At 46.0% G+C, this 23,541-nt stretch overlaps 1 protein-coding gene across 1 annotated transcript in view; it reads right to left on the minus strand.

The window, feature by feature from the left end:
- The window catches only part of LOC144824909 (uncharacterized), a 68,489-nt gene that overhangs the window by 21,203 nt on the left and 23,745 nt on the right, over positions 1-23,541 (minus strand). The window contains exons 2-6 of the mRNA XM_078683877.1: positions 19,505-19,614; positions 18,639-18,775; positions 15,018-15,237; positions 14,722-14,844; positions 12,909-13,140 (exon numbers count right to left, since the gene is read on the minus strand). Of these exons, the coding sequence (XP_078540003.1) occupies positions 12,909-13,140; positions 14,722-14,844; positions 15,018-15,237; positions 18,639-18,775; positions 19,505-19,614 (822 nt within the window). The remainder of the gene's footprint in view (positions 1-12,908; positions 13,141-14,721; positions 14,845-15,017; positions 15,238-18,638; positions 18,776-19,504; positions 19,615-23,541) is intronic.

Here is a 23,541-nt window from a genome sequence, read left to right on the forward strand (position 1 = left end):
CTGTTTGCTCCAATCAAGTTGCCGACACCGCCAACAGCGAGAAGCCTGCGTGGGACAGCTCGTGACTGACTCCTGGACGTCTTTGACCCCTCGTGTCCACGTGGCTGCAGAGAGAAGCTACACCTCGACGCCTGTTTGCACCCGACATCGCCTGGTTCCACTCTGGTTCCACGGTAGTCACTGGCTAGTGACTTTGAACATTGTCCCCTCTGCTTTCAGGTCTTCACCTCTTGGATCCACCGGAACTCTTCACATCAAGCCGCCTGCAGCATCTTTAGCACCCAGCACCATCGACCCGCTTCCTGTGGGTGAGGTAACTCAGCTCCGCCTGTGTTCCCACACTGGTACACACCTCTAGGGTCTGTGTTTAAAGTTTCATCCTTCTAGGTCACTCGGAAGGTTCCTTTTTAACTAACTTTGTAACTTTTACGCACCATTGACATTGCATTGGTAAAGCGTGCACTTTCCGCACTGCACCCGAGTCCCGCGGGCCTTTCCCGACTTCTTCACTGCTAGTTCCGAACAGCTCCAGCGATTCCTCAGGCCCTAGGCCTCTTCACTTTCCCCGTAGTGGTTCTTATACCACTATTTTAGTATATGGTTTAGGTGGCCCCTAGGGCTCATCCAAAATTGTGCAACTTTTGTGTATTTAAACTGTGTTTTGTTTTAACGCATTTGCTTCTGTGCTCATAAAGAGTATCAGGGATATTTGTAGTAATAAATCTATATATTTTTTCAATATATATATCTGTGTGGTGTCCTTTCATTTGGTATTCAAGGGATTGTGTATGGTAAAACAGCTTGCTTCACATGCCTTTACAGAGTTTAGCCTAAGACTGCTTAGTCCATGCTACCCCTAGGATAGCTTGTCTATAAGGTTGACTTTACAACCTGCACCATAAGGGTTGCTTGGCATGGTACAAGGTGATCACTAGAACTAGTGAGCATCATATACCAGGCCAACTTCTCACATTGGTGAGCAGCGGATTGGGATTTGAGCTTGCTGTTGTTTTACCATTACAATCTTTGAAAATATCATTTGAAAGATCATACAGGTACCTGATAGGTACACTAAAACAAGACTAGATATACTTAAGTTCTACTGAACTTAGTTGTTGTAGAGGATAGGGAGTAGCACACCCTGACTACAACTACTAGATAGGTTTTGTAGGAAAACACAAGTGTAGGTAGATTGCAACACATCCACCACACTAGAGCAATGTCTGGAGCAGAGGGATCCACTGGAACCACCTCTGTTGAGAGTGACCCTCCGAGGGCACCATCCAAATTTGCTATCTTTCCATTTAAGGAACTGAGGCAACTGTGTTCCATGAGAGGAATCAAATCAGGTCCTACTCCTACAGCAGGACACCTCAGAGAGCTGTTAGACCAGTCTGAAGCTCTAAAGAACTCCAAACCAGGCACCTCAGGGACTGGAGATGGAGGCTCTCCCACTGAAGATGATAACCCTGATGCCCCTGCCCCTGTCATCCAGATAGACGAGGAAGACCAGACCACTGGGAATACTCAGCCTGAGGAAGAAGAAGAGGGGGAGGAGGTAGAAGAAAGTGAGTCTGATGATGATAGAGATAGCCAGGTGTTAGTCAGCAGGCTTAACCAGGCTAACCTAAGCTTATTTGGGACTGAAGGTGGGTCCAACCCATTCAGACCCCCAAATGGACTTAACCAGGAGCATAGGAGGAGGAGGAATCACTCAGGTGAGTCCAATACTTCCCATGTTTCTAGAGGTTCTCATGGTAACTCCAGAAGGGAGTTCACTAGCCCTCAGAGAAGGGAACATGAGGCCAAAATGAGAGAGGCTGAACTTAGGATCCAGAGACAAGAATTAGAAGTTGCCCTGGCCAAAGAGAAACTTGCTAGAGCAAGGCAGCCTAGAGAGAGTGGATTAGATTCCACTGGTGGCAGCACTATCCCTAAGGATAAAGACAGGTCCTATGACAATAGAAACCTGAGTAAGATTGTGCCCCCTACAAAGTTGGGGATGATATCCACAAGTGGATGACTGCACTTGAGAGAGCTTGCAAAGTACAACAGGTCCCTCAGGAGCAGTGGGCAGCAATCTTGTGGCTCTCCTTTGAAGGTGGAGGCAGAGACAGACTCCTCACAGTTAGTGATGGGGATTCTAGAAACTACCTGGTCCTGAAGAGTGCTCTGATTGATGGGTTAGGCTTAACCACTGAACAGTACAGGTTAATGTTCAGAGACACCCAGAAGACACAGACTCAGGACTGGTCTGAATTTGTTGAATGTGCCACTAAGGCTCTGGAGGGCTGGTTGCTGGGAAGTAAGGTTACTGACTATACAGGATTGTATAATTTAATTATGAGAGAGCAAATCTTAAGTAATTGTCAAAATCAGCTTCTACATCAGCACCTGGTTGACTCTGATCTGACCTCCCCACAAGAATTGGGTAGGAGGGCAGACAAATGGGTCAGAACCAGGATCAGGCCTAAGAACCAGGGTGGTGACCAAAAGAAAGAGACTACCAAGCCTCAAGAGAAGGGTGGGGATAAAAGTAAGGAAAGACTTCCCCAGGGCCCCAAAACTCCAAGGATGGGGGTGGGTCCCAAGACACTTCTTCAACCCAGAAAAAGCCTTATTGTCATGTCTGTAAACAGGTTGGGCATTACAAAACAGACAGCTGTTGTCCCAAGAATGGCAATAAAGAGAATATACCTCCAAAGCCAGCTCCAACACCTCCTGTTACTGTCAGCAGTAATCCCCCAGGAAGTGGGAGCACACCCAGGAATCTGGGTGGGTTTACTTTTGGAGGACAGGTGGATTCTGGGCTAACCAGGTCCCCTACCTCAGATACTCTTGTCTATGAGACTGGCATGGGGTTTGCCAATTTCACTGCTTGCCCAAACACTTTGAGCAAGTATAGACAGGAGCCCCTCATCAATGGCTTGAAAGTTGAGGCCTTTAGAGACACAGGGGCTAGCATCACCATGGTGGCTGAATGTCTAGTCCCCTCAAGGCAACTTTTACCTGATGCCAGATATCAGGTGACAAACATTGATGGAGTTCAGAAAAATCATCCCATGGCAGTGGTAAATCTCAGCTGGGGAGGAGTCACTGGCCCAAAGAGAGTGGCAGTGTCCCCAAACTTGCCTGTAGATTGTCTACTGGGGAATGATTTAGAAATCTCAGCCTGGGCTGAGGTTGAACAACAAACCCATTCTAGAATGGTAAATCTCCATGGAAAGGTTAGTGGGGCTGTGATGGCTACAGCCCCAATCCAAGATGTCCTTCCTGAAAAGGTTGGTAGGGCTGAGCAAACCTCAGCCCCATCTTTAGCTAACTTCCCTCCTGAAAAGATTAGCAGGGCTGTGATGGTAACAGCCCATACCCAAACTGAGTCTCCTCCTGAAAAGGTTGGTGGGGCTGTGATGGCCACAGCCCAAACTCAAACTGATACATGTGTTGTGAAGCCTGAAAAGATGGATCACTCCACACAAACAGAGAGCATTGAGGAGGAAGAGAAATCTCCCTCCCACCAGACTTTAGGAAAGGATCAGCCTCCTCAGGGAACTGATCTTACCCCTGATGAAGGAACTGTCCCAGAGGTTGTTAGGCCTGGCCTGACAGAGCCTCTGATGACAGTGGACCCTTCTCAGGTGGGACCCAGTCTGGAGCAGGTAACCTGCCCCTCTCTACCTTGCCTTAGTCAGCCCAGGGCTGCAGAGGACAAGAAGGACAGTGAGCCCCAAAGGGCCCCCTGTCAAATAAAGCACCCCCATCAACAGATTGGGGGCACCGAAACTAGGAGCCCTATTGAGGTAAAAACTTTAAAAACTCCTGAGGGAGCCCCCTTAAAAGTAGTTAGGGACCTCCCACAGATGGATTCTGTTGGGCACAGCCAAACCTGGGACCCCAAGGCCCCAAACCTGACCTGTCCCTCCACTAAGCCAACAAGAGGGACCCAGCCTCCAGCTTTAGGTAGCCAGAGGTTGACCCTGAGAGCACAGTGCAACTCAGTCAAAGAAAGAAAGGCACACATGGTGGAGAGTGATTGGAGGAAGCTGAGTCCTACAGAGGAATCTCACTTCAGTACTCCATCCCAACACCAGCCTTTAACTTTGCAAAGACACACCACAGGTAGAGATTCCCTATGGTGGAGACCCTCAGATACCCTTAGGGTGAGGGATTGCTTAGTGGACCATGAGACAGGGGGTAACCAAGCCAGAGCTGGTACTTCCTTATATGGCCACTTAGGCAATATAGGCTTACCTGGTCAAGGATAGCCTTATCTCCTTTCGTTTGGGGGGGGGGGGGTTATGTAGGAAGGTGGATATCTGACTATGGTTACCCCCAAACTTTTTCCCTGGAGTTTAGCTGGTTTTTGACATAGTTGGCCTGGGATCCTGCTATTCAGGGCCCCAGGCTAATTGTTCTCTCCTTAAAATGGACTCCATATACCTTAGGTACATACACAATTGGAATTGGTTCGCCTTATTGGCCCCTGTAACAGTGTACCCAGGTACCCAGGGCATAGGTGCTTCCAAGGCCTACCAGGGGCTGCGTTAACAAGTAACAGGGTCAGACCCAGATAGTCATTGGGACCTGGGTGATAAGTTATTATGGAGAAAGGGGGGTCCCAGACTGTCAAACAATCATTCATAAAATGATGAAACAACAGAGTTTGAGAAATAAATTTTTCATACAGCATATGAATTAAGGGTTACGTTGTATTTATTTCACAGGGTAACCAGGCAGACCGATTAATGGTTCAAGCAAATTGTAAAGGTTCATTTGCAGTTCATAAGCATATTAGTGCCCACATGGTGAGGGGGTGGGAAGTGAAGTGAGGGATTATTATGTGAAAGAAAGTGACAAAATACATTAAATAATCAATTGCACATCATTGATTAAAGATTTTTCTATATATATATATACACTGGTCTCCTGAATTCGGAGCCAAATCCAAACGGAATAATTCACAATCAAAAGTCAAAAAGAACAATATCTCCTGTCTATGGCTGTGTAAATCCTGTGTAACCATAGGAGTATATATCAGGAAAAAACATCTACGTTTCGACCCTATATGGTAGGGTGAATGGCCCTTACAAGGCGGGTCTTCGTCAGGACAATGGAGCAGTGGGCAGACCTCCTAGGGTAAGAAAAGAATGGAAAACTACTTAATAGGGTAGTGATTACCCGATTGCCTCTGCGAATGTAGTCCGCTGGGCAGTACATTAAAAACAACAACTTGAAAGGACTATCATGATCACACATGCTGTTACCTTTGGAGTGGAGAGGCGCTACAGTGGCCTTGGATGTAGGTCGTTACCGCAAACAGGTGTTCTAAATGTAAAAAACGTAAAAAACGGACCCCAAGATTTAATTCCAAGCACTACTAGAACAAATTAATCAGAGCACAGTGTGCCATCAGAGGGAAGAGGGATCGTAGAATTACCTTCAGTCCCATTCAATTCGTCACGAGGGGTATCAACAGATCTAATCTGCATCAAAGGGGAAAAATGAGAAAACATAGCCTCGTCAGTATAGATTAGGTCCCCTGCAGGATGGTGGCATCCAAGTACGTTATCAAGTATCTAACTACAAAGGGTGGGGGTATTTTTTACCTTATCGAACACAGCGCTGGCGTGGTCTCGAGGCAGTCAATGCAAAGCGACTCGCGTAACCAGGAAGTGGCGGTAGAGGGGCGTGGTTATGTTTATAACGTTGGGTGCAGACATAGTAGAGAGACTCTAACTTAAGCGGTTGGTATGCGATGATAGACGCTTAGGAATGGCTATGTCGCTCCGAAGGTCCAAGGACTTGGGAGTCTAAAATTTTTTAAGCAGTAGAAGGACTCTAAACTAAGCAAATACTTATACAATAAGAAACACTTTAAAAACATGTGCATATTATTCCAAAAATACCAGCGATGATAAACGCTTAGGAATGGCTATGTCGCTCCGAAGGTCCAAAGACTTGGGAGTCTAAAAATTTTTAAGCAGTAGAAGGACTCTAAACTAAGCAATTACTTATACAATAAGAACCACTTTAAAACCATGTACATATTGTTCCAAGAATATCAGCATAATGTTGGGTGCATGTACCTACCCGCAAGGGGAGGCAACATTGCCCCTATCCTTAATACGAGAGAAGTAAAATGGATGCAAATTTTTGACTCAGTAAGGAATGGCTTGAACGAATCCGAAAGTAGCTTTGCTCAACTTGCGATCCTATAATTATCTTGTAGATACCTCTTGAACAATGCCCTTTACCTCTAAAATGTGATCAGTGCAATAATCCTAAACGCATGTGCATTTTACCACCTTGTACGGTAGGTACATGCACCCACACTTGCCTGCCCAATGCAATGGGTTCATAATTATGCTACATTAGTTCAAGGTGCATTTTACCACCTTGCGGGTAGGTACATGCACCCAACATTATGCTGATATTCTTGGAACAATATGTACATGGTTTTAAAGTGGTTCTTATTGTATAAGTAATTGCTTAGTTTAGAGTCCTTCTACTGCTTAAAGATTTTTAGACTCCCAAGTCTTTGGACCTTCGGAGCGACATAGCCATTCCTAAGCGTTTATCATCGCTGGTATTTTTGGAATAATATGCACATGTTTTTAAAGTGTTTCTTATTGTATAAGTATTTGCTTAGTTTAGAGTCCTTCTACTGCTTAAAAATTTTTAGACTCCCAAGTCCTTGGACCTTCGGAGCGACATAGCCATTCCTAAGCGTCTATCATCGCATAGCAACCGCTTAAGTTAGAGTCTCTCTACTATGTCTGCACCCGACGTTATAAACGTAACCACGCCCCTCTACCGCCACTTCCTGGTTACGCGAGTCGCTTTGCATTGACTGCCTCGAGACCACGCCAGCGCTTTGTTCGATAAGGTAAAAAATACCCCCACCCTTTGTAGTTAGATACTTGATAACGTACTTGGATGCCACCATCCTGCAGGGGACCTAATCTATACTGACGAGGCTATGTTTTCTCATTTTTCCCCTTTGATGCAGATTAGATCTGTTGATACCCCTCGTGACGAATTGAATGGGACTGAAGGTAATTCTACGATCCCTCTTCCCTCTGATGGCACACTGTGCTCTGATTAATTTGTTCTAGTAGTGCTTGGAATTAAATCTTGGGGTCCGTTTTTTACGTTTTTTACATTTAGAACACCTGTTTGCGGTAACGACCTACATCCAAGGCCACTGTAGCGCCCCTCCACTCCAAAGGTAACAGCATGTGTGATCATGATAGTCCTTTCAAGTTGTTGTTTTTAATGTACTGCCCAGCGGACTACATTCGCAGAGGCAATCGGGTAATCACTACCCTATTAAGTAGTTTTCCATTCTTTTCTTACCCTAGGAGGTCTGCCCACTGCTCCATTGTCCTGACGAAGACCCGCCTTGTAAGGGCCATTCACCCTACCATATAGGGTCGAAACGTAGACGTTTTTTCCTGATATATACTCCTATGGTTACACAGGATTTACACAGCCATAGACAGGAGATATTGTTCTTTTTGACTTTTGATTGTGAATTATTCCGTTTGGATTTGGCTCCGAATTCAGGAGACCAGTGTATATATATATAGAAAAATCTTTAATCAATGATGTGCAATTGATTATTTAATGTATTTTGTCACTTTCTTTCACATAATAATCCCTCACTTCACTTCCCACCCCCTCACCATGTGGGCACTAATATGCTTATGAACTGCAAATGAACCTTTACAATTTGCTTGAACCATTAATCGGTCTGCCTGGTTACCCTGTGAAATAAATACAACGTAACCCTTAATTCATATGCTGTATGAAAAATTTCTTTCTCAAACTCTGTTGTTTCATCATTTTATGAATGATTGTTTGACAGTCTGGGACCCCCTTTCTCCATAATACCAGGGGCTGCAGCATGTATTGTGCCACCCCTGGCCTGGCCTCCATATTTGACACAACTGGCTGATCACTCAGCTGGGGTAAGTCGGTGTAACCACCCCTTACTTAGATGTAGTATGCCTATACCTAACCTAAAATGGACACATATGTTCCTATCAGTCACTCCTATGGAAGGCCTCATCAATCCTGGAGGCAGAGTGCTTGGAAATATGTGAGATGGTGCTCTGGCATGAGCTGAGCCTGTCTGCAGCTTTCGGAACCATGTCCTTTAGCTGTTTCATGATATTGCCATACCATATACTCTTAAGTGCATTATGAACCTCGCGGTTAAATGCTATCTTAGGTTTGGCTTTATCAAAACATGTCGAGTAAGGTGTCATACGAATTGGAATACTACCCCCTCGCCAGTTCTGGCGACGGGGGTAGCATTCCACCCTTCTAGAGGGACACGACATGTACCTAGCCTGAACCCCGGTTAAAGTTAAACAGAGCCTGAGCATCACAAAATGGATGCTGCCACCACAGACACAAGTCTGACCTCCTGCTGCTGGGAGTCCTTCCAGCGAGGGCAGCTTGGACAAAGGGTTTCCTGCCTGGGGAGGTGCTAGTACCACTCCAGACAGGATTTTGTGTATTGGGTAGGACAGGGCTGAATAGAATCAGACATGCCTGGGGCACACAAGGTGTCCCTGTGCATAGGCCAGTTCAAACTGGTGCTGGGGCTTTCCAGCCCCAGTCCTGGCGCGAAACTGGACAAAGGAAAGGGGGTGTAACCACCCCCCTTCCTGGTTCCACCCAGAGGAGGGACCTAGTAGGTGATCCGGCCCCCCAGATTCGAATAAGAGTGGGAGCTGTGTCCTGAGACTTCAGATCATCCTAAATCAACTTGAAATACAGAAGAAGACTGGACTTCGACATTCTGCTGCACAGAAGACGGAAGAGAATCTCCCTTGTGGCCAAGGAGTGACCACCCTGTGAACACAGGCACCAACCAGCAACTCGACATCTGCTTTGCCGCCGTCTCCCGCCGGAGCCTGAGCCCAGAGCCTGACAAGACCCAGACTCCCAGACTTCTCACCGCCCGATCCACAGTCCCTGCAAAGAAGGGACCCGTGGAGGCACCGAGAGAGGTGGGACCGGACCTCTTGAAAGACCCCCGAGAAGCTGACTGCGCAGCATCAGAGGCACCCTCGACGCTGTGCTTTGGGGTTTGAGAAGCCCCAACCTCGAGCAGCCCTTGCACCGAAGATCAGTCCCCCAGCATCTCCACGATCTGCGTGGGGCCCTTTTGCACTGTGCCACTTGATGCGCCATCCCGGCCACTTGCCACGTGGCTAGCGGCCATCTTGGCAACGAAACCTTCAATCTACACTGCGGGTCTGGTTGCTCCAGATTTGCCCTTGCTCCTGTAAAAAGGAGTACCTGCTCTGACCTTGCTGGTCCGAGTAACAAGCCTTTTTTGATTCCTGCGTGGTTTGCGTTAGCCAAGGCCTGTTTGCTCCAACCAAGTTGCCGACACCACCAACAGCGAGAAGCCTGCGTGGGACAGCTCGTGACCGACTCCTGGACGTCTTCGACCCCTCGTGTCCATGTGGCTGCAGAGAGAAGCTACACCTCGACGCCTGTTTGCACCCGACATCGCCTGGTTCCACTCTGGTTCCACGGTAGTCACTGGCTAGTGACTTTGAACATTGTCCCCTCTGCTTTCAGGTCTTCACCTCTTCAGATCCACCCTTGGATCCACCGGAACTCTTCACATCGAGCCGCCTGCAGCATCTTCAGCTCCCAGCACCATCGACCTGCGTGACGAAACCCGACACTACTTCGACCCTGTGCACCCGCTTCCTGTGGGTGAGGTAACTCAGCTCCGCCGGTGTTCCCACACTGGTACACACCTCTAGGGTCTGTGTCTAAAGTTTCATCCTTCTAGGTCACTCGGAAGGTTCCTTTTTAACTAACTTTGTAACTTTTACGCACCATTGACATTGCATTGGTAAAGCGTGCACTTTCCGCACTGCACCCGAGTCCCGCGGGCCTTTCCCGACTTCTTCACTGCTAGTCCCGAACAGCTCCAGCGATTCCCCAGGCCCTAGGCCTCTTCACTTTCCCGGTAGTGGTTCTTATACCACTATTTTAGTATATGGTTTAGGTGGCCCCTAGGGCTCATCCAAAATTGTGCAACTTTTGTGTATTTAAACTGTGTTTTGTTTTAACGCATTTGCTTCTGTGCTCATAAAGAGTATCAGGGATATTTGTAGTAATAAATCTATATATATTTTCAATATATATCTGTGTGGTGTCCTTTCATTTGGTATTCAAGGGATTGTGCATGGTAAAACAGCTTGCTTCACATGCCTTTACAGAGTTTAGCCTAAGACTGCTTAGTCCATGCTACCCCTAGGATAGCTTGTCTATAAGGTTGACTTTACAACCTGCACCATAAGGGTTGCTTGGCATGGTACAAGGTGATCACTAGAACTAGTGAGCATCATATACCAGGCCAACTTCTCACAGTAAAAAGTCACTAAATTAACCTCTGCTTATTCGTCTGGTAGCTTGGCTCAAAACCAAGAAAAGTCCCAAACCAATTTAGAAAAATAGCTTATGATATATTAAACAATTTGAGACCCAAATAACAATTAGTAGAACTGAAGATACTGAATGTTAAAGATTTAGACAAAAGTAGCTCCTAAAGGTACAAAGCGCTTTCTAAGTGAATCTGATCGTGCTGCCCCAGGACAAAGTTACACATTTAGGATGACTGTGATGCTGCACAGGCCCCATACAGGAGCACAATTGGCCCTCTAAGAGTTGTACCTTATATCCTTAATGTGCAGTCTGCACAGCATTGGTTTGAAAGCCTTCACCTCGTCATTTAGCATCAGTTCTGATGAAGCTGTATGGCCAGGCTTTGCAGGACTTTGCGTTGTTTCCAATGAAACCTTCAGGTAGGCCAGAAGGAGTTCTCTTTGAAGCCAGCCAAGGGTCCAGGAACTGGGAAGGCACCTCCTGGACCAGGAATTCACTCCCGCAGAGCCCAGCAGAGCTCAGGCAGGTCAGCTGACAGTTGCAAGGAGGTCTCTGGATCTTATTGTGTCCTTGCAGCTCAGAACAGGAGGTCAGCCACCTGTGTCTTGGAGTCGCTCTGTCTGAGATTAAGGGGCCACGGCCCGTCTTCCTTCTCAGAGAGCAGAGCAGGCCTCAAGCAACATTGCAGTCCTCTGACTATGGCAGTAGGGCAGTCCTTCTTCTGTAGTATGCACCGGTCTAGGAATGTACCAAGGAGTTGGTCTGAAGGTTCTATTTTTATATCTGGTGCTAGTGTTTGGAAGAAACTTATGGAGTTATTCCCCACAGACAGTCCTCAATGCCCTGGTCCCAGGATGACTGAGATGACAAACGCTAGAGTGAAGTTCCTTGTGAGTGCAAGAGGCAGACCCTTTTGAAGTGCAAGTGTGATAGGTAACAGTTCAGCCCTCATAAATCTTATCAGGGTGGCCAATCCTGCCAACATCCATTCCCCTTTGTGACACTGTCTGGAAAGAATACACAAAGGTCAACTACCAAGTACACATAGTTGTGTGACCCAGGATACAGGCTGCAGGCACCAAATGGCAAGGACATGAAAATGGCAACTTTCTAAAAGTGACATTTCAGAATTGTGACTTAAAATCCAACTTTACTATTAAAGAGGGCTTTACATTGCAATTCATTTGAGAGTAAACATTACATTCCGACGTGCTATCAATCAAAAGTTATCACTTATTAAATGTAATAAGGTAAAACAAATGTTAATGTTTTTCACTACCAGGGCATGTAAAGCCTAAAAAACCATATGACCTACTTTTTAAATACATTTCACAGTGTCCTATGGGCTGATTAGGGCCTGCCTTTGGGGTGACATATGTATTGAAAAGGAAGGTTTAAGCCTGGCTAAAAGGTTTATTTTACTAGGTCGAAATGGCACTTTAAAACTGCACTAGAGGCTGCAGTGGCTGACCTGAGAAGATGTTTAAAGGGCTACTTTAATGGATTGCACAGTAAGTGTTGCAGATCGACTATTAGCGTTTAATTTACAGGCTCTGGGTACATGTAGTCCCACTTTACTAGGGACTTATACATAAATTTAATTTACCAATTGGGTATAAGCCAATTTTACCATGCTTAAATGAGCGAGCACAAGCACTAAAGCACTGGTTAGCAGTAGTAATTTGCACAGAGCCCTAAAAGCCAAGAAAAATTGGTTCAGAAAAAAGGAGGGGCGAAGGCAAATAAAAGTTTTGGGGTGGGACCCTGCGGAGAGGGTGGAGTCCAACACCCTGTAATTAAGAAACATCACGCTAGATCCCTTCCCAGGCAGTGGTGCTTAAGTGCCAATGGATATAATTCACTTGTAATACTGCGAACTGGATATGCCACATTTGTGACTGAGTAACCTGACGGCCGAACTGTAAACCTGGCCCCAAAATATTATTAATAGAAATCGATGGTTAGTTTCCACCCCTCCCCTGTGACAGAGATCCATAGTACATCCGTGCATGAACAACAGACATTTTGCGTGCATTAGAGGGAAATAAAACATACGAAATTACCTTTTTTTGGACTTCCTATTTATTACTGCATCTGTCCTGTAAGCTCTCACATTTTCAACTCTGACAAACCAACACTTCCAGTTGTATACTAAATACTGGAAATGTGACCCCTACATAGATCTTTTCTGTACACTGCTACTCATTTTAGCTACACCATTTGCAGATAATGAAGACCACAGGATACAATAGCTACATTGTTTAGCTGATTTAAGGTTGTTTTAAGTTCTCTCAGTCTTAGAATGAAGAATTCAGTTTAGTGCCAGCATCGAGTGTAGCATAAAGCAAAATACTGAGATGCCAGGGGGTTGGAGGAAAGTGAATAAATCACTCAGAAAATGTTAGTGGGAAGTGGGATAATCCAGAGGGTCTTACTTTGTGAGATGCACTTAATTCGCTGCTCTGTTAACATCCCTACCAGCTACTCACCTGAAACTCTGATCTATAGCTAGGTTGTCCAACGGTGGGTAGGCAGGATGAGTCCGCATGGGCAGTGACCTGTATCCTGGGAAGTCACTCTGGTACTTGGTCATAATCTCCACATGAGGACGCTTTAGAGCGGCATTTTCTGGTTGGAGTTGTGCTGGTCGGCGGCCTGGTGGTTTTCCCAGTGGCAGAAGATGGTATGTGCTCTGATTGGTTGTTGTCATGTCATGGTGACCTGGCAAGAAAAAGACAACTTTGTAAGGCTGGCTATGCGCATGCTTTCTTGTGTGACAGGCCTGTCTTAATGCAACTAGAGCTTTGCTCCGCCAGCACATGCTACAACAGCCCCATTGGATGCATCTGTGCCTTTTGTAATGCTTTTCTTTATACTTGATATCAAGCTCTATCTTTGCTCTGACACATGGAGTATTTGTCTACGTCTTCCCCCTTATTAGGATATGACTTAGATCGCAGCAAATAAATGATGTTGAGCTAAATGCCAATTTCTGTAAAAGCAAGGTGGGGATGCTGAGGGTTGCTGTCAGGATTTTAGATGGATCTGGCTTGGGAACACATCTAATTTGACAACATCTTTGTCACACCACTGAATTTTGTCTGTGTTTTTTCATCTTTTTTCTAATGCATTGCACGTTTTAAAAATGTTTGGGCCCACATTTACTAGGTTATGCAAAGTGATGCAGAAGGACTCATGGTATTTACTTTCAGAGCAAAAGGTTTTTTGTCCTGGAAGGGTTCCTGTGCATCAATGGAGATGTAAAGAGGGCGTTATTTGGGTACATCAACGGTAACACCTGTAGATTTTGTTGCAGAGCCCAATCTATCAAGCAGGCAGTTCAGACTTTGTGTCAAAAGAAATCCATCCTTGAAGCAGGTGTTAACTAGAGTACATTTTTCATATCTCACAAAAAGTCATGGATTGAAAGTGTGCTGAAGTGCACAGCACACACCCAGTGCGTGGGATTGTTCTGAAATGTGTCTAGGCAAAGGGACCTGTACTGGAAGTATATGCTTCCAATACAAATCCTATGCTAGACAGCACAAACTCGCCTCTGAACCATGGTGCACAAGGCAGGCTAGTTGGAAGGCCTTGGCAGGGATGACAGCAGCTGTAGGCCAGTCTTGGTATTTATGGCTCGGCTGTGTTTTCACCAGTGGTTAACTTGTAAAAAACATAAGTGCTGGGGCTCTCGTCAGAAGGGAGCTTGCCCCAGACCATTTCTCCTGTTAGCGCCGCCTAAAACAGAACCAACTACTAACCATGAAAGTGGGGAGAGGATGTGGCATAATGGCCAGAGCTGCATATTTCAGAGCTGGGGAACCAGGCTTGAGTCTCAGCATCAGCTCAACATCCTGTGATTCCGGGCAAATGAACGTGTCCTTAACTGGTGCTCATGAAAAGCGGGCATGTTTATGATTAAGTGCTAGTGCTGGGCACTGGAAACCAGCGTCTCAAACTAAGCACTGGTTTTCACCCTTGAGTAATAAATTGCAGCAAATTTAGTTGTTGCACTGCATTACAGGAAATCTGCCCATGATGCTGGATCTAGGTAAAAGATTTATGTTGCACTGTGATCGTAGCACTGAAATATTGGTTGTTGAAATTTCTAATTTCACATTACATATTTGTTCTTTTCAAAACTGGGTGTACTCTTCATTATATAATTTTTTTAATAGTGTAAGAAAAAGAGATAAATAATTGAAGAAAAAAAGTATTCCAAGACAAGAGAGAGAATGAATTCGGATGGGATTGAGGTTTGAAGTGACTAGGAGCAAAAACACACATTCCCTCCAGTACCTTCAATGGTGATATTTGAATGGACGTTCTTTATCAGTTCCGGTTTGGACAGGCTTTTCTCCACAAAGTGCTCTTGTGTAATTGTTTTCATCTCACGACCTTGGCCTGGGAACAGAATAGACCCTGTTGGGAAAAGACATAAAAGTATGTGGCTATTACTGCCATAGGAGAATATTACTGTCCAGTGGAGACATCATTCCTGCATGCAAAGGATCACAAGCAATGCCTTCCTTAGGTTCTACCACTTTGTCTAGGTCTCACACTGTCACATGCATGGCATGAGAACTAAAGCATACCCGCAACGGTTGGCAGCTCTCCATACCGGGCCTGGCGTCCCCCCTTCCAGTCCTTGTAGAAGTCCTTGCTGGTTGTGTGGTCATCAAATCGGTCTTGACTGGGGTGCAGATTACTGGGTGGGCGTCGGACAGTGGTCACCACCGGCTCCTTGGGCGGGAAGTGGATATTGTAGACAGTCTTGCTCTGCAGTGGTTCTTGTGGAGACTCATAGTATTCTTTCTTCGAAGAAAAAACGTGTGCCAAGTGGTTAGTAGCTGGGCATAAGCATTTCGTCAAAGTGGCATGGCCCTATTTAAAAGCCAAACGGACACTAGAATGTACAAGACCTCCGACTCCAGTTTAGAAGACTAATTCCCAGTTACTCCCCAATAATTGGGTTGGAATAGGAAGATACAGGAAAGGCTGTTTTTGATGAAGAACTTAGCATTAGCCAAAGCTGTGAAGATTATGCGACAAATAGTAGAAACATTAGTGGGCATTGAGGAATTGTCAGTTGGAGGGGATGGTGGCACTGGAATCCCCACAGTTAAAAAGAAAGTAAATGTACCCATCAGAGAGGGTACAATAAAAAATTAGTGAGTATAGTGTCAAAGATATCACATGTTTTAGTTGTGGTCTTAGAGGACATATCACTATGGAACGGAACGGTCCAGGAATATGTCAAACGTGTGGCCATTGCAAGGATGTGCAAGGAGAAGAATGTGAAAGCAAACATCAGAGGAATCAAAGGGAGTTAATAATGAAAAAGATGTGTCCCTGGTACAAGTGTGTGGAGTAGACGAAGAAACAGATGCTCTATTTTGTGACATGTTGGTGGGAGCAAAAACATAGGAATGATGGTGTATTCTGGTGCAAGACACACTAAAAGGTAAAAGGTGAAAATATGAAACATATTAAAAGATAAGGAGTTACAAAAACCTGACATTAGTCTACTGGCATACTGAAAGAAATATATTGAAGTTGCGGGTTGTTATATTGCTATCCTTGGTTTTTAATGGAAGATCTGTGTAAGCAAGTGTGTATGGATTTAAGGATGGAGGTTGCCTCTAGGGATAGCCACAACAAAGAGCACTGAACATCACATGCGTTCCCAACTGTCCAGATTATGGGGCCGATTAGGATGGCGGACGGACTTGCGTCCGTCCGCCACCCCTGAGTAGGAGGGACCGTCCGCATGGGCAGCGGCGGTCCCTCCATGGCAATTAGGATGTGACCGCCACCCTGGCGGTCACATCCTGTATGTTTTACATTGCGGCGGGTGCTGCTTCAAGCAGCACCCGCCGCAATGTAAAAAACGAAAGCAGTGCATTTGCATGCACAAAGCGGCAGGCACCGCACGGTGCCTGCAGCTTCGTGCACGCAAAGGCAGGGGGGTACCATAGGTACCCCCCATGTGCACCCCCCACGCAACCTTCACCCAGGGGGCCCGCAACGGGCCCCCAAAGTGAATGTCCGTATGCTTTTCCACGGCGGCAAAGCCGCCGCGGAAAAGCATTACTTTCCCTACATCCTAATATGGCTGGCGGTGTCTGATAGACACCGCCAGCCATGTTAGTGCTTTTCCGCCGTGGTCGCCTTCCGACCGCGGCGGAAAAGCGGCCGACAGATTGTGAGACCCACCAGCCATCCTAATTTGGCGGTGGGTCTTTCAGGCCTCCTCGGCGGATTTCCCGCATACTCCGGGCCGGCGGTGGCTTCCGCCGGCCCGGAGTATGTGGAAAATCCGCCATCATAATGACCCCCCATGTGTTATGCAGGAGCGAGAAGAATCAACAAGTTAGGAAAAATTGAAAAAGGGTTGGGTAAAGAAGGCAAAAGGAAAAACAATATTATCTTTCCTAAGTGAAAAGAAAGGTTTTCCAATGTCTTTGGAGATAAGTGTTTAAAATCAGGGTTTAAACGTAGTGTAATTTCGAAGTAAGTGGCCACGCCGAAGGTGTACAAAGTGCAGTTAGTGCCAACGGTGTTCAAGGAAGAACTGATACTTGAATTAAGCAGAACGTATGATGAGGTGTTAAATAAAAGAACAAAAGCATCAGAGGTTTAGCCCAGAAGGCCAATGGGAAAATGCATGTGCGCACATTTAAAGGGGATTAGAGACCCCCTTGCAGGCGGGTGCAGTCAGTGACTGTACCTGCTTGCAAGGGGATGTCTGGGGTGGCCACAGGACCCCCTTTCTCCTCTCCAGCGTGCTGCTCTCAGGGGCACTCTCACACTGCGCCACCTATAAGATGGTGCACTGCGAGTACACCCCCTGAGAGCTTCTTGCCTCTGCGCCCACGTCTGGAATATGGCACGGGCACAGAGGCAAAGGAATCCCATCATTTCCATAGGGAACGCCGCTATGCAAAAGAGGGAAATCCCCCCTGACAGCCGGGTCTGGTAGTGGGAGTACCGGCCGGGCGGTAACATGGGGAAGGGGAGGGGCAGGGTGGGGGGTAGTAATGTATGGATTACGGACTTAAACGAATTTCGTTGCCTGCACTGCATCACCAAATGCGATGCAGTGCGCGCAACGAAATTCGTTTTATTTATTTATATGTTTACTTACCTGTTAGAGTCCGTAATCCATACATAACTACTCCCCACCCTGCCCCTCCCCCTCCCCATGTCACCGCCCGGCCGGTACTCCCACTACCGGCCGCGGCTGCCCCCTGAAGGTAGCGCCAGTGCTTTAAGTGTGCTAGTGCTTTCGGTATTACTGAAGGAGACACACAAGCGTCTGCACCACCTTCAGTAATACCAAAGTGCCACAGGGGCGCGGAATGTGGGCCCAAATGCCTATTGAGCCCCCTGGGCACTTATTGTAATACGGCCCCTGAATGGCTGCATTTAGGTTGAGATGCACCCACTGCTTAATGTGATTCTAGCCACGCTGAAGGGAGCTGTTGAAAATAATTCATAACCTTGCATGGCACATTTATATTCTGTTACTTGTCCTTTAGAGTAGTGTCAGCACTGGCATCAGTATTCTACAGTGCAATGCATCAGCCTGTTAAGGGGATTAAAAGTATAGAATATTTTCCAGATGATATATTGGTGTATGGTTAGAACTGGAAAGATCACTATGAAGTTCTGGAAAACGTTTAAAGATAATTTGAAAAATGTGGGATGACCATAAGAGAAGAAAAGTGCAGTGTGGGAGCTCAACATGTAGACTATGTGGAGCTTTACATTGACGCTGAGTGTGTGAAGCCTCAATATGTAGAAAAAAGGATGCAAATTTAGCCTGGATATCGTATGCGGCAAAGAGGTTATGAAGACATAAGCACAAACTGATCAAATATCAAAAAGAATCAACATTTAGGAGACACCCCCAGCACTTAAGGTGTTAGATATTTTTTCAAAGCATGTCAAGACCAATTTTGAAAAAATAAATCTGTGATGATATTTGTCTTAAAAACATCAATTGAACAGTTTAAGTGGAACAGTATATAGAAGAGGTTTTCTTCCAACGTGTTTTTCAATTAAATCAAATAAAACAGTAAAAGGTTGGGTAAGTGGGGGGTCGAGGTTCCTTGCACTCCTGCCCAGAATCTCAGGCTATTTTCAGAAAAGAAAGTCTTAGATGGTAGATGTATTCTATAGCTTGTCTGCGTATTCCAACATCTCCACCTTACCGGAACATATGGCTGAGTCCTCTCCCCTAGTTCCCTGGGGACAAACTCTGCCCGCTGAGTGGTGCTGAACATCATCTCTGGGCGCTTAGGATGAGGAGGGGTACGAAGAGGCCTCTTACTGCTTCTGGGTTGAGCATCTGTGAAAAGAGAAGTCAAGTTGAAAAGGTAGTACCCATTGGAAGGGATGAGCTTAGTGAGACCCAACTGGGGCTCTTCAAATTGTTATGTGCCTGAGGTACCAATTTGCCTACATTGTAAAGAGGGATAAAAATAAATATAGGGGGTGGGATAGTTTTCCCTCAACTCTAACATCAATGTAGAGTCCTCTTTAACACTAAGGACCTGATTACGAGTTTTGTGGACGGTTTACTCCATCACAAATGTGACGGATAGCCTGCCCGCTGTATTACAAGTTCCATTATATTCAATGGAACATAATAGAACTCCAAATAAAACGTGACGTATTAGCGCATTCCCCAAACTCGTAATCAGGCCCTAACTCTTTATCCAAGCAGCTACAATTTGCTCTGTGCAGCAGAGGCATCGTGTAACACCTGGCAAGGTTTGGCCTTGGCCCCAGCGAATAGGCTCCAAAATGTCTCTAAGAAGTAATAAATGTTTCTTCAGCTGATAATTCTTGACCACATAGCAAGGTCACAGTTATAGGTACCACAGTGATATGTGTAGAAATGTCATGTAGATTTTCAAAACTTGGCAAATGATGTGGTATTTCGACCATAAATAACAAATATGTATACTAATGGGCACAAAACAGTTTATTAATGCAGGAGATATACCCTAACAATAGTGAAACTGACTGCATTGGTGGAAAACCCACCCCAACCCCCACGCTGTGATTTACTCACTTGGCGGGTTAATGAAAGTAGACTTGTAGTGAGAGATCCGGCACTCCTCTGGCCCGGTGCACCTCTGCACCGTTGTTTGCTTTGTGCAGTTCTTGTGGTGCTTATGACGCCTGAAAGAAACAAAAGACAAAGCAAAATCATACTAATTACAAATATATAAATCTCACTCACCACATTCCCACAACACAACCCCCTGAATGTCTAGTCTGAGACACAAATATGCTCAGCGTTTCTTGTGGGTTACTCGCCATAAAGGATGGCTGCTGCCCGTCCAGGGAGCGTTGAGAGAATACCACAATCATGCTGTTAGCCATTTTGTTTCCTAAAAAAGGGATACTTTAAACAAGGAATACTGGTGCAAGTTTTCTGTCAAGACTTTGGCCTTATTTAGAGTATGGAGGACAGGGTACACTGCCACAAACGTGGAGGAGTAGTCACCAGCGTAGCTAGGGTGGGGGCGAGGGGGCGGTCCGCCCCAGGCGGCACTATTTTGGGGGCGGCCTGTTGTGGTGGCCTTTATCATTTATTTGGGGCACTCCTACTGTCAGTCATTACGGAGGAGTGCCCCAAATAAATTATAAAGGCCACCACAACAGGCCGCCACTCTGCTGTGCGGCCCCGTGTGACGTGCAAGCGCACCAACTTTTAAAGGCTGCCTGCAGTGTGCACGCACCACCACCTAGCATACTGGTGGTGGTGCGCAGCGCGACGTACCTCATTTGTGGCCGTCGGTCCCCTCCCAGGGCCGTCAATCTTGTAGCGCGCGAAAGCGCTACCAATGATGGCCCAGGGAATGTTTGGCCAGACCCTCGCGTTGAATTTGCAGTGACAAGGGCGTCATTCTGCCCCCACCTGCCAGCGGTGCGTGTGTTACTACCGGTAATTGTACTACCGAGGTGAGAGCTGAAGAGGTAACAAACCCACCCGCAGCTCCCACCTCACCGCCCTCTCCCCAGCCCACAGGGCCGCGACGCCTCCCTACAAAGTAAGTTATTTTCAATAAAGCACTTCTGGCATGATTGTGGTTCTGGAAATCTGGACCCTGTTGTTATACCGATATCGAGGTCCAATACCCGTGTCACAAAATATCAACGTACCATGACAAATTTGGTGTCAACAGACCGATAATGATTAGGACATCATTTCTATGCATTTGCATCATAATCGAAGGTTGCTAACACCCCTAAATCATAGTTTCCGTCCCGACCCTTTAGACTCCATTTTTTAAACGACATCCATCTTACGTCTTGCCCTCATGATAAGTCAATTAAAGGTCGTGCTTGATCCAAAAGGACACGTCCACCTTCCCTGACTTCCCCCTGACCTGTCCCAACTGACTCCACTGCCTTCAGCCAGACCTGTTTGGGCAGCTCCTCGCCCAGTGGCCGAATACGATAGCATCAATGCATAACATTCCACAAACCATTCACTACATACAGACCATGCTTTCTGCAAACATGCACCTGTCCACGTTCCTTGTTTATGGCCAGTTTTATGACTAGGAGGTGCCCTTCTTTATTGAGGTTTCATCGATATCTGATGGGAGTTCCAGGCCTAACTGGGTAATCTATCAACGAACTGGACATCTAAAATGTGGGCTTGCTTACATGACTTCGCTCTTTGTATTATTGTAGAAATATGTGTATAGCCATATCATAAACTCAAGAATTCTTGCTCGAAGCTATTATTTTTGTATATAAGGAGAAGGCTGGTTCTGTAAAAACGAACAGTCTCCCGAGAACCTACTATCCGTGTGGTGTACTTCTGGGACACGTGTTACTTGGTAGCTACCAATAAAACTTGATCTTTGACTGCGACTAGAAGACTCCGTGTTTCTGTGGTCCGGAACAAGGGAGAACTCAGAGGTCTTCGGGTGTTATCCCCTGGCACCAACGGGTTCCTAAAAACCCGTTACCTCAGTTGGCGCCCAACTCGGGGCGATATCAAGCGGCGACGGTCCAAGCCAGATGTTCGTGAGGAGCTTCGTGTGAAAATTCCGGAGGACGGCCAGCCACTTCAGCGACCCCTGTATGTCGACGTGGTTCCGAAGGTCTTTGCTGCGAGGTTCCCCGCGTCCCGACGGCTACGAAGGACTGCTGCCCTGACTATCGCCTTGTTTTGGACCCAGTGATCCTTGGTAGAGCGAAACGATAGACGAGTCTTCTAGCGACGTCACAGATCTTCAAATACTTCAGTTAAGTATAAGTGGAGCGTCTCCCAGTCCTTAGTTTGTCCTTAGTTTTTGGTATCCTTGAGATACGCTTTGATTTGGTACTTGCAAGCCCCAAAGCCGAAGGACTCGTGTTTTCACGAGAAAATATCGTAACAGATAATCCTTTGAAGTTTGAAGCTAGACTAGTGAGCAAAGATGCCTGGTTTTAGCAGACTTGGAAACTTGTTTTGTCTTGGTTGTAGTAAGGACTCCCGATTAGAGGATTCTTGTCCGGTTCCTCCAATTGGAACTCCAACGTATGAGCTCTATGTAAAGCACGGCGTAGGTCCTATCGCATATAATGAAGTATGGATAAAATACACCCGCAAGGATGGTGTTTTAAAATGGCCCCAATATGGTAGTTTTGACTCAGAAATTTTAGATAATTTAGAGGTCAAATTGTTCAAGAAGAAAGCCCGGCCGGCGATGTTTGACTCTTTCCGTTTATGGCGTAAAGAGGCCAAACAAAAGGAAATTAAATTAGAAAAGAAAAATTAGAGAGAAAGAGGTATTTCGGTAATGCAAGCCGCGATAAAATTGAAAGACAACGAAGAAGATCAAATGAGTGAGCAGTTGCACAGGCAACGTAAAATGGCAATAGATAAATGCTATCCTGTTTTACCATCTCTTCAGCAAGAGACAGTAAAGGAGCGCGAAAAAGATCCATTAATGGCGCATTTGCTAAGTTCGCCACCACCCTATGTGCAAAATGCCACAGCACCTCCGCAACCTTTAGTTGCACCTCTGGTAGCTGTTATACCGGCTCCTTCACAGCACCCACCAGCTGTTCTTCAGCTGGCTTCTACTTCTCTGGTGCAGCCTCCTCAAGGCTCACCGATCACATCTACTTGTCCTCCTGTTTCTCCTACAACTTCGCCTAGCGCACCTTCTATTACTTCTGATACTCGTTCTACGAATGTTTCTGTTTCTGCTTTGCGTGACTCTGTTCTGCCACCAGTTATTCCTCCACTTTCACCTTCTGTCTGGCATAAAATGGCCAGCATTGTTACTAACATTCCTTCACCACTGTTTCGGTCACCTAAAACGACCCCTAATACGGAACGAAGACAATTACGAAGCCAAATGCCTGATTATCAGGAAAGGGAGTCATTGAATAAGTTAGCACGGAATTGGGCAATGGATACAGTGAGATATGATGTAGAGTCTGTCATGAACGTCTTCCGTCAATGGTATGAACCAACGCAAAGATACGTTTTTGAACAGATGTGTGTTTTTCTGTGTGAGGATTTGGAAGATAATGGTCAAGAAAGCAACACTCGAGAATTGTGTAACGTACGATTTAAATTTGGGGAAGGTATGATCGTAGGTCCCGATGTCGAAAAAGCAGTTGAGATATTATTATCACATCGAAGTACGGGTGGTAACTCTGGGTCATCATCTGAATGTGGTACATCTAGTAGGAAAAGAGCGAGACAGTACCCCATGAGAGAGGTTCCTCCGGTTTTGAGGGAAGGTGATGCGAATGCAAATCCACCAATTCTGCCTCATTTCCAGCGTGTATGGGTACATGTCCCCTGGAAAAGATCCGAAGTTTTAGCACTCAAGCAGACACTACCTGATCCTCGTAAAAACCCGACTGGGTATTATAAGGAGTTGTCGCAAACTGCAAGCTCATGTATAATGAATTTAGCGGATATAGACATGTTGTTTGGGAACGTTGTTCCCCATCCTTTATGGAGTAAAATCCGTCATACGGATCATGACCAAGAATTAGGTGACTCGTGGGCGAACATTACAACTACAGATGCTAGACAAATTGGTGGTTTTAAACCTGAGCCGTTAATAGCTGAACTTCCCGGTAGGA

This window comes from Lissotriton helveticus, chromosome 3_1 (assembly GCF_964261635.1).
Source record: "Lissotriton helveticus chromosome 3_1, aLisHel1.1, whole genome shotgun sequence".
NCBI classification, from domain to species: Eukaryota; Metazoa; Chordata; class Amphibia; order Caudata; family Salamandridae; genus Lissotriton; species Lissotriton helveticus.